The following is an 18,829-nucleotide window of genomic DNA, read 5'->3' as shown; positions in this document are numbered from 1 at the left end:
CTGAGTAATATTCCATTGTGTATATGCACCACAACTTCCTTATCCATTCATCTGCCGATGGATATCTAGATTGTTCCCATGTCGTGGCTATTATAAACAGTGCTGCAATGAACACTGGGGTACACGTGTCTCTTTCAGTTCTGGTTTCCTTCGTGTGTATGCCAAGCAGTGGGATTGCTGGGTCGTGTGGCAGTTCTGTTTCCTATTTTTTAAGGAATCTCCACACTGTTCTCCATAGTAGCTGTACTAGTTTGCATTCTCACCAACAGTGTTAGAGGGTTCCCTTTTCTACACACCCTCTCCAGCATTTACTGTTTTTAGACTTTTTGATAGCAGCCATTCTTACCTGTATCAGATAGGACCTCATTGTGGTTTTGATTTGCATTTCTCTGATAATGAGTGATGTTGAGCATCTTTTCATGTATTTGTTAGCCATCTGTATGTCTTCTTTGGAGAGATGTTTAGTTTTTTGGCCCGTTTTTTGATTGGATCATTTATTTTTCTGGTATTGAACTACATGAGCTGCTTGTATATTTTTGTGATTAATTCTTTGTCAGTTGCTTTGTTTGCTATTATTTTCTTCCATTCTGAAAGCTGGCTTTTCACTTTGCTTATAGTTTCCCTTGTTGTGCAAAAGTTTTTAAGTTTAATATGGTCCCATTTGTTTATTTTTTCTTTTATTTCCATTACTCTGGGAGGTGGGTCATAGAGGATCCTGCTGTGATTTATGTAGAGAGTGTTTTGCCTATGTTTTACTCTAGGAGTTTTATAGTTTCTGATCTTACATTTAGATCTTTAATTCATTTTGAGTTTATTTTTGTGTGCAGTGTTAGAAAGTGTTCTAGTTTCATTCTTTTACAAGCGGTTGACCAGTTTTCCCAGCACCACTTGTTAAAGAGATTGTCTTTCTCCATTGTATAGTTTTGCTTCCTTTGTCAAAGATAAGGTTTCCATGCTGCTGCTGCTGCTAAGTTGCTTCAGTGGTGTCTGACTCTGTGTGACCCCATAGACGGAAGCCCACCAGGCTCCCCTGTACCTGGGATTCTCCAGGCACGAACACTGGAGTGGGTTGCCATTTACTTCTCCAATGCATGAAAGTGAAAAGTGAAAGGGAAGTCACTCAGTCGTGTCTGACTCTTAGCGACCCCATGGACTGCAGCCTTCCAGGCTCCTCCGTCCATGGGATTTTCCAGGCGAGAGTACTGGAGTGGGGTGCCATTGCCTTCTCCGAAGGTGTCTATAGGTTTGTGGATTTATTGGGCTTTCTGTCTTGTTCCACTGATCTATATTTCTGTCTTTGTGCCAGTGCCAAACTGTCTTGATGACTGTAGCTTTGTAGTATAGTCTGAAGTCAGGCAGGTTGATTCCTCCAGTTCCATTCTTCTTTCTCAAGATTGCTTTGGCTATTCGAGGTTTTCCTAAGTATTTTATTCTTTTTGTTGGCAGTGGTGAATGGGATTGTTTCCTTAATTTCTCTTTGTTTTCTCAGTGTATAGGAATGCAAGGGATTTCTGTGTATTAATTTTATATCCTGCAACTTTACTATATTCATTGATTAGCTCTAGTAATTTTCTTGTTGTGTCTTTAGGGTTTTCTATGTAGAAGATCATGTCATATGCAAACAGTAAGAGTTTTACTTCTTTTACCATCTAGATTCCTTTTTTTTTTTCTTTTTCTTCTCTGATTGCTGTGGCTAAAACTTCCAAAGCTATATTGAATAGTAATGGTGAGCGTGGGCACCCTTGTCTTATCCCTTACTTTAGGGGCAATGCTTTCAATTATTTGCCATTGAGGATAATGTTTGCTGTGGGTGTATCCTATATGGCTTTTATTATGTTGAGGTATGTTCCTTCTATGCCTGCTTTCTGGAGAGTTTTCATCATAAATGGGTTTTTTAATTTTGTCAAAGGCTTTCTCTGCATCTATTGAGATAATCATATGGCTTTTCTTTCAATTTGTTAATGTGGTATATCACATTGATTTGCAAATATTGAAGAATCCTTGCCTCCCTAGGATAAAGCCTACTTGGTCATGATTTGTGATCTTTTTAATATGTTGTTGGATTCTGCTTGCTAGAATTTTCTTGAGGAGTTTTGCATCTATGTTCATCAATGATATTGGCCTGTAGATTTCTTTTTTGTGTGGCATCTTTGTCTGGTTTTGGTATTAGGGTGATGGTGGCCTCATAGAATGAGTTTGGGAGTTTACCTTTGCAGTTTTCTGGAAGACTTTGAGTAGCATAGGTGTTAGTGCTTCTCTAAATTTTTGGTTCAATTCACCTGTGAAGCCATCTGGTCCTGGACTTTGGTTTGTTGGCAGATATTTGATTAGTTTCAATTTCCATGCTTGTGATGGGTCTGTTAAGATTTTCTATTTCTCCCTGGTTCAGTTTTGGAAGGTTATATTTTTCTAAGAATTCACCCATTTCTTCCAAGCTGTCCATTTTATTGGCATATAGTTGCTGATAGTAGTCTCTTATGATCCTTTGTATTTCTGTGTTGTCTGTTGTGATTTCTCCATTTTCATTTCTAATTTTATTGATTGGATTCTTCTCCCTTTTCTTCTTGTTGAGTCTGGCTAATGGTTTGTCTATTTTATTTATCTACTCAAAGAACCACCTTTTAGTTTTGTTGGTTTTTGCTGTATCTCCTTTGTTTCTTTTTCATATATTTCTGCTCCGATTTTTGTGATTTCTTTCCTTCTGCTAACTTTGGGGTCCTTCATTTCTTCTTTTTCTAGTTACTTTAGGTGAAAAGTTAGGTTGTTGTTTGATTTTTCTCTTTTTTCTTGAGGTAAGCTTGTATTGCTATGAACCTTCCCCTTAGCACTGCTTTCACTGAATCCCGAGGTTTGGGGTTGTTGTGTTTTCATTTTCATTCATTTCTATGCATATTTTGATTTCCTTTTTGATTTCTTCTGTGATCTGTTGTTTATTCAGAAGTGTATTGTTTAGCCTCCATATGTTTGTATTTTTAATAGGTTTTTTTTTTTTTCCTGTAGTTGACATCTAATCTTACTGTATTGTGATCAGAAAAGATGCTTGAAATGATTTCAGTTTTTTTGAATTTACCAAGGCTAGATTTATGGCCCAGGATGTGATCTATCCTGGACAATGTTCTGTGTGCACTTGAGAAAAAGGTGAAATTCATTATTTTATGGTGAAATGTCCCATAGATATCAATTAGGTCTAACTGGTCCATTGTATCATTTAAAACTTGTGCTTCCTTGCTAATTTTCTGCTTGGTTGATCTATCCATAGGTGTGAGTAGGGTATTAAAGTCTTCCACTATTATTGGGTTACTGTTAATTTTTCCTTTCATACTTGTTAGCATTTGCCTTACATGTTGAGGTGCTCGTATGTTGGGTTCGTATATATTTGATTGTTATATCTTCTTCTTGGATTGATCCTTTGATCATTATGTAGTGTCCTTCTTTGTTTCTTTTCATGGTCTTTATTTCAAAGTCTATTTTATCTGATATGAGTATTACTACTCCTGCTTTCTTTTGGTCTCCATTTGCATGGAATATCTTTTTCCAGCCCTTCACTTTCAGTCTGTTTGTGACCCTTGGTTTGAGGTGGGTTTCTTGTAGATAGCATTTATAGTGGTCTTGTTTTTGTATCCATTTAGCCAGTCTTTGTCTTTTGGTTGGAGCATTCAACCCATTTACATTTAAGGTAATTATTGATAAGTTTGATCCTGTTGCCATTTTGTTGTTTTGGGTTTGATTTTATAAACCTTTTCTGGGTTTCCTGTCTAGAGAACATCCTTTAGCATTTGTTGAAAAATTGGTTTGGTGGTGCTGAATTCTCTCAGATTTTGCTTGCCTGTAAAGCTTTTGATTTCTCCTTCATATCTGAATGAGATCCTTGCTGGGTACAGTAATCTGGCTTTTTCTCTTTCATCACTGGTTCATCACTTTCATCACTTTCAGTATGTCCTGCCAATGCCCTTCTGCCCTGAAGAGTTTCTGTTGAAGGATCAGCTGTTAGCCTTATGGGGATCCCCTTGTGGGTTACTAGTTGCTTTTCCCTTGCTGCTTTTAATAGTTATTGTTTGTGTTTGATCTTCGTTAGTTTAATTAATATGTATCTTGGGATGTTTCACCTTGGGTTTATCCTATTTGGGACTCTCTGGCTTTCTTGGACTTGGGTGCCTATTTCCTTCCATATTTTAGGGAAGTTTTCAACTATTATCGCCTGAAGTATTTTTTCATGCCCTTTCTTTTTGTCTTTGTCTTTTGGGATACCTGTGATTTGAATGCTGGTGCATTTAACATTGTCCCAGAGGTCTCTGAGGTTGTCCTCATGTCAATTCTTTTTCCTTTTTTCCTCTCTGCTTCATTTTTCCACAATTCTTTTACCTCACTTATTCTCTCTTCTGCCTCAGTTATTCTACTGTTGGTTCCCTCCAGAGTGCTTTTGGTCTCAGTATTACATTATTCATTATTGATTGACTCTTCTTTATTTCTGCTAGGTCCTTGTTAAACATTTCTTGCATCTTCTCAATCCTTGTCCGTAGTCTGTTTATCTATAACTCCATTTTGTTTTCAAGATTTTGGATCATCTTTAATATCATTTATTCTGAATTCTTTTTCAGGTAGACTCCTTGTCTCCTCCTCTTTTGTTTGTTTGGTGGGTATTTATCATGTTCCTTTACCTGCTGAGTATTTCTCTGCCTTTTCATTTTGTTTAGATTGCTGTGTTTGGGGTGCCCATTCTGTAGGCTAGAAGTTCATGGTTCCTCTTTATTGTGAAGTCTGCTTCCTGTGGGTGGGGTTGGACTAGTGGCTTGTCAAGGTTTCCTTGTTGGGGGAGCTTATATCTGTGTTCTGGTGGGTGGAGCTGAATCTGTTCTCTCTGGAGTGCAATGAAGTGTCCAGTAGTGAGTTTTAGGGTATCTGTGGGTTTGGCATGGCTTTGGGCAGCCTGTTTTTTAATGCTCAGGGCTTTGTTCCTGCTTTGCTGGAGAATTATCACTGTATGTCTTGCCCTGGAACTTGTTGACCCTTGGGTGGAACTTGGTTTCAGTGTAGGTATGGAGACTTTTGGGTGAGCTGTTGTCTATAAATGTTCCCTGAAATCAGGAGTTCTCTGATGTTCTTAAGTTTTAGAGTTAAGCCTCCTGCCTCTGGCTTTCAGTCCTTCTCTTACAGTAGCCTCAAGATTCTCCATCCATAAAGCACAGATGATAAAACATTTAGGTTAATGGTGAAACAATTCTCCACAGCAAGGGACACCCAAAGAGATTCAGAGTTACATAGAGAAGAGAAGAAGTAGGAGGAAGACAGAGGTGACCAGGAAAAGAAGAGGGGGAGTCAAAAAGGGAGTGAGCAATCTAGCCAGTAATCAATTCCCTAAGTGCTCTCCACAATCCAGAACACCCAGAGAGATTCACAGAGTTACATAGAGAAGAGAAGAGGGAGGGAGATAGAGGTGACCAGGAGGAGAAGACAGGGAGTCAAAATGGAAGAAACCAATCTAGCCAGTAATCAGTTCCCCAAGTGTTCTTCACAGCCCAGAACACCCAGAACAAGTAGAGAAGAGGAGAGGGAGTAAGGAGATTGAGGTGACCTGGGAGAGAAAAGGGAGAGTCAAAACAGGAGAGAGCAGTCAAGCCAGTAATTACATCCCTAGGTGAAAATGTATACTGAAGATTAAATTCTTAAATGTACAAAATTGATTAACAAATACCAAAATGCAAAGATTAAAAATCTAGAATAGAGGTTAGACTCTCAAAAATGTAATATAAAAATTACAAAACAAAATCAATCACAGAAATTTTAAAAGAAATATATATATGTGAAATTTGCTTTAAAAATAAGGTCTTTTTTTTGCAAGGTAATAGTAGGTTATAAAAATGAAAATTAAAGGCGTAATAAAGAACTTGAAAAAAAAAAGTGATAATAGTAAAAATATATCTAGGAATTTCTCTGGAGCTGTTGTGGGCAGTGTGGGTCAGTTCAGTTTCAGATAGTTCCTTGTTCCAGCTTTTACTCAAGGTCAACTTATTCTCAAGGTCTGTAGGCCCCCTTCAATGCACAGTTAATGTTAACTACAGGGTTTCTGAAGGAGATCAGCCCTGGGATTTCTTTTGAAGGAATGAAGCTAAAGCCGAAACTCCAGTACTTTGGCCACCTCATGCAAAGAGTTGACTCATTGGAAAAGACTCGGATGCTGGGAGGGATTAGGGGCAGGAGGAAAAGGGGACGACAGAGGATGAGATGGCTGGATGGCATCACTGACTTGATGGATGTGAGTCTGAGTGAACTCCGGGAGTTGGTAATGAACAGGGAGGCCTGGCGTGCTGCGATTCATGGGGTCACAAAGAGTCAGACACGACTGAGCGACTGAACTGAATAGGGTTTTAATCTGTTGCACCTGTCACTTACAGAGCGGTTCCCTCTTTGTTTCTTTTGGCTTCCTTTGTTTGCAAGTCTCTTTAGTGTCTAATTTTTGCCCTAACACAAGGGGGCGAAGGTGGTCACTTATTTAGGCTTACTCGTTCAGTTGTGGGGAGGAAGGGACACTGCAAACAGATATCTGGTGTTGGGGGAGTGGTCTCAGCGTATGGACCACACTGAGCTTGCCACAACCCAAAGCAGCATGTGCTTCCTGGGTCTACACTGCTCAGGCTCCAGGGCAGTCTGCAAGGTCACTGTCCCAAGTGGACCCTGCATTTCATGCACTTCCCAGGTCTAAACCACGCATGTTCTTGGGTACTCCACAAGGGCACAGACCCAGATGGGCATGCGTTTTGTGCCCTTCCCAGGTCCGAGCAGCTCAGGTGACCAGGTGCTTGGCGAGTGTACTGTCCCAAGTTGGCCGTGCGTGTGTCTGAATCACCTCCCTGGTCCCAGGCGCTTGGTGTTTTGGGTACGCTGCAGTGGCACCATTTCAGGTGTCATGTGTCTCCTCTGGGGAGTTGATCTCAGGCTGCAACCCTCCTGGCGGATGTCAACCACCCAGGATCCCAGGAAGACATGGTTAGCAACTGGGTGCCTGCTCAGTTTGGTGGAAGATGCTGAAATGTTGGTCTCTGGGGCCGCCCCTTGCCTTCTGGCTGCCTCTCTACCTCCAGGCTGGGTAGGGGTGGGGAGGGTCCTATTTGCAGCTGTCTAGGACGCAGGCCTTAGAGCCCCTCTTGGGAAAGTTCCTTTTTTTTTTTGTCTCTCTGGAGATCCCACAGTTTTGGTTGCTATCTCATGTTAGATCCTTCAGATTGTCCTCAGGGCACTCAGGCCCGGTCTGATGATATACCCCAGCCTCAGCAAGCCCCTGGGCTGCTTCTCCACTGGCAGTGGTGGTTAGGCGCATAATGTGTGGTTTTTTGTTTTTTCGTTTTTTTCCTCCCGGTTATGTTGCCCTCTGAGATTCCAAAACTCCCCACAGACCTGCCTCTGAGAGGGTTTCCTACTGTGGCAACTTCTCCTCCTTCACAACTCCCTCCCCAGGATGGATATCCATCCCTAAATCTTCTCTCTTTTTTTCTTTTATGCTTTATCCTACCTCCTTTCAAAGAGAATGAGTTGCCTTTCTGGGTGCCCGGTGTCCTCTGCCAGCATTCAGAAGTTGTTTTGTGGAAGTTGCACAACATTCAAAGGATCTTTTGATGAGTTTATGGGGGGAGAAAGTGGTCTCCCCATCCTATTCCTCTGCCATCTTCTGTTGTCCATTATTCTGATTAAAGCCATCTTAATGGATATGAGGTGGTATTTAATTTTGCTTTGATTTACATTTCCTAATGACATTGCATATCTTTTCATACATTTGTTCGCTATTTGTGTATCTTTGGAGAAATATCTAAGTCCTTTGCATATTTTTAAATTCAGTTGTCATTTTGTTGTTGAGTTGTAAGAATTCTTCATGTATTCTGGATAGATTCTTATCAGATAGATGATTTTAGAAGATCTTTTGCATTCTGTGGGTTTTCTTTTCACTCTTTTGATAATTTCTTTGATTCACATAATTTCTGAATTTGAAGTCCAGTAGTATCTATTTTTTCTTTTGTTACTTATGTTTTCAGTGTCATATGTAAAAAACTATTGCCAAATTTAAGGTCATGAAACACTATGTTTTCTTCTAAGAGTTTTACCTCTTATATTTGCATTTTTTGGTCCATCTTGAGCTAATTTTTTTGTGTGACTCTAATTGAGATACATGTGGACATCCACTTGTTCTGGCATGGTTGCTTGGAGACTATTCTCTCCTTGTTGAATGATCTTGATACCTTTGGTGGAAAGGAGTTGACCATCCATGTGTGAGTTGAATCTGCAGACAGATTCTTTACCCAGTGAGCCACCATAATGTTGCATAAAAGTGGCGACATTATGTTTTTTATCACTCATTCACCATTGAGAATAATGTTAGCTGTGGGTTTTTCATAAATATCCTTTATCTTATTGAGATGGTTTCCTTGTCCTAGGTTGCTGAGTGATTTTATCATGAAGAGGTGTTGGGATCTGTTAAATGCTTTTTCTGCATCAGTTGACATCATCACATGTTTTGTTTTGTTTTGTTTTCCTTTATGCTGTTAATGTGGTGAATATATTGCTTGGTCTTTGTTCATTGAACCATCTTTGCATTCCTGGGATAATTCTCAGTAGTTCATAGTGTATAATTCTTCTAATATGTTCCTGGATTCAGTTTCCTAGAATTGTGTTGAAGATTTTTTTGTATCTGTTAGTAATACACACACATACACTCTTGTCATATCTTTGGCTTTGGTATCAGGATAATGCTGGCATCATAAAATAAGGTAGGAATGTTCTTTTTTATTTCCTAGAAGAGTTTGAGAAGGATTTAATTCTTCTATAATGTTTAGTAGAATTTACCAGTGAAATTGTTTCATGTTTGACTTTTCTTTATTAGGAGGGTTTTGATTATTCATTCAGTATCTTTAATTGTTATATATCTATTTAGATTTTCTGTTTCTTCTTGAATCAGTTTGGTAGTTTATGTGTTTCTGAGAAATTGTTCATTTTCTTTGCATTATCCAATTTGTTGGCTTAGAGTTCATAGTATTCTCTTATAATTACTTGTGTTTCTGAAAGATAAGTAGTAATATCCCTAACTCTCATTCCTGATATAAGTCTTTTACTTTGTCAGTCTGGGTAAATGTTTATTTTGTTGATTTTTCTTTCAAAGAATCAACTCTTGATGGAGTTCATTTTCTCTAGTGTTTTTCTCTTTTCTGTTTTATTTATCTCTGCTCTTTATTATTGCCTTCTTTCTTCTAGCTTGAGGTTTAGTTTGATGCAGATTTTTTAGTTTCTTAATTAAGATGAAGGTTTATGTTATTTATTTGATATCTTGTTTAATGTAGGTGTTTTCAGTTATAATTTTCTCTGTGAGCTTTCAGTGAATTCTGTAAGTTTTAGTATGTTGGGTTTTCATTTTCATTTATTCTGAAATATTTCCTCATTTCCTGGTGACTTTTTTGACTTACTGGTTGTCTAAAATTATATTACTTAATTTCCACTTATTTGTGAACTTTCCAGTTTTTCTTCTTTTAGTGATTTTTAGCTTCATTCCGTTGTTCTCTGTATAATTTCAATCTTTAAAAGTATATCAGATTTACCTTGTGGTCTAATACATGGTATATCCTGGAGAATATCCCATGTGCACTTGAAAAGAATGTATGTTCTGCTGTTAATGAGAAGAATGTGGTATGTGCTGTGCTTGGTCATGTCCACCTCATTATGTCCCCATAAACTGTTAGGTGTCTAACTATTAGTTGATTTATAGTGTTGATCAAGTCCACTATTTTTCTTATTGATCTTCTGTTTAAGTGTTCTAGCTATTACTGAAAGCTATATTAAGGCCTTTGTGATAGTACAGCTGTCTATTTCTCCCTTCAATTCTGTCAGTTTTTGCTCTGTACAATTTGCTTTGTTGCTAAATGTTAAAACTTCATGATGGATTGTCATTCTTATCAGCATGTAATGTTATTCTTTATCTCTTAAGCAATTTTCCTCTTAAGTCTATTTTTCTAATATTAATATAGCTACCCTGGCTCTCTTTGGGTTATTATTTGCACGGAATATTTTTCCCATCCTTTCACTTTCAACCTGTTTGTATCTTTGAATCTAAAATGAGTGTCTTGTAGAATGCATTACAGATGGCTCATGAATTATTGTTTTTTAATTTGTTTTTTAATGCATGCTGCTAGTCACTGCCTTTTAATTCTAATTCAAGAGTTCAGTCTGTTTACATTCAGTGTAACTACTCATGGGAAAGTACTTCTGCCATTTTGTTGTTTTCTATGTATCTTATGCCTTAAACCTTTTTTGTTCCTCACTTCCTTCCTTCTTGCCTTCTTTTGCATTTATTAACTTTTTAAAAATAATATACTGTATTTATTCCTTTCTCATTTCTTTTTTAGTATATTTTTTGGTTGTATTTTTTAAATCTAAGGAGTACAGTGAACATCTTAAACTTAAAATAACTTTGAATTTATACCACTTTAGTCTCAGTATGCGGAGAAGGCAATGGCACCCACTCCAGTACTCTTGCTTGGAAAATCCCATGGATGGAGGAGCCTGTTAGGCTGCAATCCATGGGGTTGCTAAGAGTCGGACACGACTGAGCGGCTTCACTTTCACTTTCCACTTTCATGCATTGGAGAAGGAAATGGCAACCCACTGCAGTGTTCTTGCCTGGAGAATCCCAGGGACGGGGGAGCCTGGTGGGCTGCCGTCTATGGCGTTGCACAGAGTCGGACACGACTGAAGTGACTTAGCATAGCACAGTCTCAGTATGATACAAAAGCTTTGCTCCCTTATATCTCTTACAATAAGTTACTGTTATTACAGATTACATTGTTTTACATTGTGTGCCTGTTATCATAGATTTGTAACTACTGCTGTAAATGTATATATTTTAAATCATAGAAGAAATTATAAACCAAAAATTAAATAATGTCTTTTATAATTACCTGTGTAGTTATTTTTAATGTTGTTATTTCTTCACACAGTCCTGAGTTATTCAGATCAGATCAGATCAGTCACTCAGTCGTGTCTGACTTTTGCGACCCCATGAATTGCAGCACGCCAGGCCTCCCTGTCCATCACCAGCTATCTTATTTCAGGACATTTTAGTTATTTTAGTTATTTTTATAAAGTAAATATACTAATGATGGAATTTTCTCAGCTTTTGTTGTTCCTTCATTTTTGAAGGGTAATATTGCTGGATATAGAATTCTTGTTTGATTAGTTTTCTTTCAGCAGTTTAAGTATATTATTGCCTCTGTTCTCCATGACTTTTGATGACAAATCAGCTATTGATCATAATGAGAGAACTCCCAGTTAGGCAAAACAAAGGCAAGCCCCCTTCATCAATCTTTCAGGGAGTACCCAGATAGGTTAAAACAGAGAAATACAATAATTACTTGGAAACAAGTCTCCATAGACCCTTTTGGAAACAGAACTCACAGTGGGAACTCCAGCTTTTGTCTTCAAGGCTGCTTCCAGGCTAGGGAGGGGACTGGACAAAAAGATAAGATATTGCCAGAAAGCTCTCCTTCCACATTTCAGTCCCTTCCTGATTAAAAGTTTACTTCCTTACTATGAACATTTACAATCTTGGACAGTTCTAATTAAGCTAATACTAACAGAGTTTGCAAAAATTGGTGTTTTGGGGAAGGATAGGCCTCCAGGGTTATCTTCTGTACCATTTTTGCTGAAGTCACTCTAGAATAAGAATTCTTCCTGAATCTAGGTTCTCTGTACTTCTTGCAGTTTGCTAGCAGGCTGCAGATGGAAGTACTAAGACAGGCAGTCTGTTAAAAACAAAACAAAAACTATTTTTTCTTAATATCTGATCTTCATTCAATTTGACTCTGTATTCCTTACTTAATGAATTTGTATTGTGTATTATTTTCATGGTAAAAAACAAGTAATCTAATAATGTACTCTTTTAATTTTTTTTGGTTTTGCTTTTGTTTTTAATATAAATTTATTTATTTTAATTGGAGGCTAATTACTTTACAACATTATATTGGTTTTGCCATACATTGACATGAATCCACCACTTGTGTACATGTGTTCCCCATCCTGAACTCCCCTCCCACCTCCCTCCCCATCCCATCCCTCTGGATTCTTTTTAAAATATATAGAAATAACTAAGTCAATTTCCCATGGCACTCTTTATTTTGAATGTTTTTCTTTTTTTCTGGAAATATACTGAATCTTTAAAACTCACTTTTCCTTTTACCACATCAGTTTGATTCCTTATAAGATATATTAAGAATTTTTGTGTTATGATAGTAGAAGCTAGCTGAAAAGGAAAAATGAATATAAAGTGACAGTTCCTTTTTTCTTTTTCTTGGCAGGTTACTAACAAATTCAAACAGACTTACAACAACCAGAAATGCCGTATGGGCCCTCTCAAATTTATGTAGAGGCAAAAATCCTCCTCCAAACTTTAGTAAGGTATTTGTAAAGTACACAAATTAAGGAATCTATGTACAAAAATTTTTAAGTCTCCTTGTAATAGATTTTTAGAGATTGAAGGGACTGTTATCTTTTTAGTAATTATTTTTTAATTGACTGGACAGTGTTTGCACATACATAAAATCAAAAGATGCATAATGAAAAGGCTCACTTGTTTTATTTTCCCAAATAAAAAAGTCTGAGAAATATTTGACTGAATAACAATTAAGAGTCAGTCTTTTAAGTAAAAATGGTATTACTATAGGGAAAATAAAATAGCAAATTCAGCTTGTAACTCAAATGTATATATTTTCTGGAGATAATCATCATAGTTTTTTGATATGCAGAAGTGCTTGATGTGTACTTTCCATTTTATCTCACAATATTCAAAAGACATGTATTCAGGAGTTGAGGTTTAATAAAATTAGTAATATTTACTGCTTCTTTGGGATTATTCTCCCTCCCCACTATTAACTATAAGTATGTGGATGTGAAGACTACAGTGATCTGTGGTACATTTTGGTATCACTGCCTTTATTTGTGTAAATGTGCTGATAATTTTACTACCCACTATTGTTTTTATACTTTTAGTGTAAATGTCAACAAAATAAAAAAGGCTGATTGTGTTAGTATAAGCTAACACATAATAACTATGAAAATAGTTTGGGCATTGCTGCTGCTGCTGCTAAGTCGCTTCAGTCGTATCCGACTCTGTGCGACCCCATAGGCGGCAGCCCACCAGGCTCCCCATCCCTGGGATTCTCCAGGCAAGAACACTGGAGTAGGTTGCCATTTCCTTCTCCAAAGCATGAAAGTGAAAAGTGAAAGTGAAGTCGCTCAGTCGTGTCCGACTCCTAGCGACCCCATGGACTGCAGCCTACCAGGCCCCTCTGTCCATGGGATTTTCCAGGCGAGAGTACTGGAGTGGGTTGCCATTGCCTTCTCCGAGTTTTGGCATTAAAGACCCCCTAAATACAGTGGAGGAGAAGGCAATGGCAACCCACTCCAGTACTCTTGCCTGGAAAATCCCATGGACAGAGGGGCCTGGTAGGCTGCAGTCCATGGGGTCGCTAGGAGTCGGACACGACTGAGCGACTTCACTTATTTTTTCACTTTCATGCATTGGAGAAGGAAATGGCAACCCACTCCAGTGTTCTTGCCTGGAGAATCCCAGGGACGGGGAGCCTGGTGGGCTGCCGTCTATGGGGTCTCACAGAGTCGGACATGACTGAAGCGACTTAGCAGCAGCAAATACAGTGGAAGTGAGAAATAGATTTAAGAGACTAGATCTGATAGACAGAGTACCTGATGAACTATGGACAGAGATTCGTGACATTATACAGGAGACAGGGATCAAGACCATCCCCATGGAAAAGAAATGCAAAAAAGCAAAATGGCTGTCTGGGGAGGCCTTACAAATAGCTGTGAAAAGAAGAGAAGCAAAAAGCAAAGGCGAAAAAGAAAGATTTTCCCATTTGAATGCAGAGTTCCAAAGAATAGCAAGGAGAGATAAGAAAACCTTCCTCAGTGATCAATGCAAAGAAATAAAGGAAAACAACAGAATGGAAAAGACTAGAGATCTCTTCAAGAAAATTAGAGATACCAAGGGAACATTTCATGCAAAGTTGGGCTCAATAAAGGACAGAAATGGTATGGACCTAACAGAAGCAGAAGATATGAAGAAGAGGTGGCAAGAATACACAGAAGAACTGTACAAAAAAGGTCTTCACAACCCAGATAATCATGATGGTGAGATCACTGACCTAGAGCCAGACATCCTGGAATGTGAAGTCAAGTGGGCCTTAGAAAGCATCACTGCGAACAAAGCTAGTGGAGGTGATGGAATTCCAGTTGAGGTATTTCAAATCCTGGAAGATGATGCTGTGAAAGTGCTGCACTCAATATGCCAGCAAATTTGGAAAACTCAGCAGTGTAACAGGACTGGAAAAGGTCAGTTTTCATTCCAATCCCAAAGAAAGGCAATGCCAAAGAATGCTCAAACTACCGCACAATTGCACCCATCTCACATGCTAGGAAAGTAATGCTCAAAATTCTCCAAGCCAGGCTTCAGCAATATGTGAACTGTGAACTTCCAGATGTTCAAGCTGGTTTTAGAAAAGGCAGAGGAACCAGAGATCAAATTGCCAACATCTGCTGGATCATCGAAAAAGCAAGAGAGTTCCAGAAAAACATCTATTTCTGCTTTATTGACTATGCCAAAGCCTTTGACTGTGTGGATCACCATGAACTGTGGAAACTTCTGAAAGAGATGGGAATACTAGATCACCTGACCTGCCTCTTGAGAAACCTATATGCAGGTCAGGAAGCAATAGTTAGAACTGGACATGGAACAACAGACTGGTTCCAAATAGGAAAAGGAGTATGTCAAGGCTGTATATTGTCACCCTGCTTATTTAACTTATATGCAGAGTACATCATGAGAAATGCTAGGCTGAAAGAAGCACAAGCTGGAATCAAGATTGCGGGGAGAAATATCAATAACCTCAGATATGCAGATGACACCACCCTTATGGCAGAAAGTGAAGAGGAACTAAAAAGTCTCTTGATGAAAGTGAAAGAGGAGAGTGCAAAAGTTGGCTTAAAGCTCAACATTCAGAAAACGAAGATCATGGCATCTGGTCCCATCACTTCATGGGAAATACATGGGGAAACAGTGTCAGACTTTATTTTTTTTAGGCTACAAAATCACTGCAGATGGTGATAGCAGCCATGAGATTAAAAGACGCTTACTCCTTGGAAGGAAAGTTATGACCGACCTAGATAGCACATTAAAAAGCAGAGACATTACTTTGCCAACAAAGGTCCGTCTAGTCAAGGCTATGGTTTTTCCAGTGGTCATGTATGGATGTGAGAGTTGGACTGTAAAGAAAGCTGAGTGCCGAAGAATGATGCTTTTGAACTGTGGTGTTGGAGAAGACTCTTGAAAGTCCCTTGGACTGCAAGGAGATCCATCCTAAAGGAGACCAGTCCTGGGTATTCATTGGAAGGACTGATGCTGAGGCTGAAACTCCAATACTTTGGCCACCTCATGTGAAGACTGACTCATTGAAAAAGACCCTGATGCTGGGAGGGATTGGGGGCAGGAGGAGAAGGGGACGACAGAGGATGAGATGGCTGGATGGCATCACCAACTCGATGGGCATGAGTTTGAGTGAACTCCAGGAGTTGGTGATGGACAGGGAGGCCTGGCATGCTGTGATTCATGGGGTCACAAGAGTCGGACACGACTGAGCAACTGATCTGATCTGATACCATCCCTAGCCACTGACCTCCACATTTTACTCTTTTTTGTCAATACCTTTTAATATAATATGTGTCCTTTTGTTGATTTTTTTATATTTAAAAAAAATCTTTCTTCCTCTAAAGTATAAAATTCTTAAAGTTAGGAGTCTTTTTCTTTCATTAGACTTTTGTTAAGTAAATTTTTTGTGATTTTCTATGAGAGAAATTCTTTTATCATGCTTAGTTTTAAAAATTTTATTTTTACAATCATTTTATTTCTTCAAGAATAGTATTTTTTGTTCTTTGATTGCTCATCTTTATATTTTTATTCTTTTTATTCTTTTATAATTTCAGCAAACTGTCTTATCTGTGTAGGTTTGTAATTTTTGAATTTTTCTTTTTTTCTGATGTCTCCTTCATTTTGTTTATGGTCTGTTTATTTTGATTTCTTCCCTACTAGAGGCTCTCATGGAGAAGGAAATGGCAACCCACTCCAGTGTTCTTGCCTGGAGAATCCCAGGGATGGGGAAGCCTGTAGGGCTGCCGTCTCTGGGGTCGCACAGAGTCAGACACAACTGAAGCGACTTAGCAGCAGCAGTAGCAGAGGCTCTCATACAGCTGGTGATCCTTGACACTCTGGAAATACTCCAGAGGCAGGCACTAAGAAGCTGATTGAAAGATGGGTATATAGGCTCATCGTCTTATGAGCTTCACTATAGACTAATTGGGTAGCAAAACCATGTTTTCTTTGAGGAACTCCAAACTTCAGTATGTTTTCTGAAACCGTTTTGTTTCTCTAGGAACAGATTTTCTACTCTCCTGTTGGAAGGTGGGTAGATTAGGTTGAGTAGGTAATACCATTAGAGTCTAGGACCTGGGAATTGCAAGAGGGCTGCAAGTTTTCAATTCAATCAGTATGTAACTTTTACTTAATCTCTCTAGTTTACAGTCCAGTGTTTCATTTCAGCTTCTTCTATGAACTGTATCCCAAAGTTCAGTTTCTGTAGCTCACCAGTTGTAGTCAAGATTATAAATGTCTACTGGACTCCTCAAAGCTAGAATTTGTATTTCTATTTCTTCTTTTTCTAGTTTCTGAGAAGACAGTGTGGCAAAAATGTTTTTATTTTGTTTTCTTAAAACTAGAACTCTGTAGGACTTCATTGTTTTTTAAATCATTGTGGGGGTGTGTGTATATGACTCAGACATAGGAGATCCCTAATACATAATTATTTTTACAAACTTTGCCAAATAACTTACTCAGTATAAGATAAATAGGAATCATAATCAGTTTCATGTTTATATGTAGTTTTCATGATCATAGTTTTAAAACAGTGGAATGTCTTAATTTCTCTGTTATTTTTCTAGCTTAAATTTTGTGTTTAAAATTTTTATTTTAATTTAAATATTTTATTTTTATTTAAAATATTAAATATTTTTATTTAAATATTTTAGAAATTATTTTCCTAAAGAAACTGTTTTGGATAGAGAAAAATTTAAAAAACTGGTTCTTTCTTCCCTTCCAGGTTTCACCTTGCTTAAATGTCCTGTCACGATTGTTATTTAGCAGTGACCCAGATGTATTAGCAGATGTGTGTTGGGCCCTTTCTTATCTTTCTGATGGATCCAATGATAAAATTCAAGCAGTCATTGATTCTGGAGTCTGTCGAAGATTGGTGGAACTTTTGATGTAACTATAATTTATGGTTAATAAGTATATGATTGTGTTTTAAGTTTAGCAGAGTAATGGTCTTCTAAGCATCTCGAGTTACAAACTTCAGGAAGGATTGAAAAGCTACCAAATCCACTCTGCAGAATAGCTGAAATACTGAGAATCTGACCCTTAAACTTAGCTTTTATATCCTCTATTTGGAACTAGTCAGTTTGTTAATGAATTTGACTAGTTTAATCTCTTCATGAATGGGCGGGGCTTAATTCAGCAAGTATTTATTGAATGCCTATTACCTGCTAGAGTGTTGTGCAATATGTTAATAATGTATGGAACACAGTTCTGCTCTCACAGAACCAATAATCTAGTTAATTGTTCGTTACAATAATCAATTTGTGTATGGGTCCATGCAGTGAAAAACATTTAGTATTTCACTTGTATTAAAGATCATGTTTTTCTTTGCTGGGCTATTGTTGCTACTTTCATTAAAAAGAACAGATTTTCTATAAAAGAAATTAAAAACTTGTAAGAAAACTTGTTTTAAAAAGATTATTTTAGCTTCCTCATCCTCTTCTTTTAAAAAAGTGTATTATTTTTCTGCCTTTTTTCTTTTGTCAAAAAGTCATCAGGTAGGCTCAAACAAGGAAGATGGTACAAAAGAGAGGTTCAGTAAGAGGTTGTGGCCCTAGCTTGAAGACAGCATCTGAGGAAGAGGGGAACACAGTGCAACAGAGGGATCAGATCAGGGCCCACACTGATGATGACACCCACTAGAGCAGAGCAGATAAGCAGGCTGGAGCAGGAATTGGAACCAATACACGATAGCAGTCTAGCTGAATCAGAAGACCGGTCATACATAGGGAGGTTGTGATAATGGAAGCCAGCTTCGTATTCTTAGAAAATGGAGATATATGTCTGGAAAGGAGAAAAGCCGGAATAATCTTATGGTGCTAGATCAGAAGTAAAGGTATCAATGTGAGCTCATGGCTTTCATCATAAAGAGATAGAAATAAATATATATGTAAATGTACATGTATGTGTGTATGTGTCCTCTTAGAGGGCCTGAGAGCAGTGACAAACCTATACTAACAAGATGAGCACACCGAATGCACAAATCTTGGTTTTTAAACACTACTCTCATCAAGTAGAGTCATGGGTTCTTGAAGAAATGACTAATACCAGGGCTGGGCCTAAAAAGAAAAAAGGCAAGATGAACCCAGAAAATATTGAGAGCTCAAAGAAGCTGCTGCTGCTAAGTCACTTCAGTCGTGTCCGACTCTGTGCGACCCCATAGACGGCAGCCCACCAGGCTCCCCCGTCCCTGGGATTCTGCAGGCAAGAACACTGGAGTGGGTTGCCATTTCCTTCTCCAATGCATGAACGTGAAAAGTGAAGGTGAAGTCGCTCAGTCGTGTCCAACTCTTCACGACCCCATAGACTGCAGCCTACCAGGCTCCTCCATCCATGGGATTTTCCAGGCAGGAGTACTGG

General features: G+C 38.3%; 1 protein-coding gene across 1 annotated transcript in view; it reads left to right on the top strand.

Moving 5' to 3' along the window:
* The window catches only part of KPNA5 (karyopherin subunit alpha 5), a 50,811-nt gene that overhangs the window by 18,900 nt on the left and 13,082 nt on the right, over nucleotides 1–18,829 (top strand). The window contains exons 8-9 of the mRNA XM_061427490.1: nucleotides 12,330–12,429; nucleotides 17,196–17,359. Of these exons, the coding sequence (XP_061283474.1) occupies nucleotides 12,330–12,429; nucleotides 17,196–17,359 (264 nt within the window). The remainder of the gene's footprint in view (nucleotides 1–12,329; nucleotides 12,430–17,195; nucleotides 17,360–18,829) is intronic.

Source organism: Bos javanicus, chromosome 9, assembly GCF_032452875.1.
Source record: "Bos javanicus breed banteng chromosome 9, ARS-OSU_banteng_1.0, whole genome shotgun sequence".
In the NCBI taxonomy this organism is placed as follows: Eukaryota; Metazoa; Chordata; class Mammalia; order Artiodactyla; family Bovidae; genus Bos; species Bos javanicus.
This window is presented reverse-complemented; position numbering and strand designations above follow the sequence as displayed.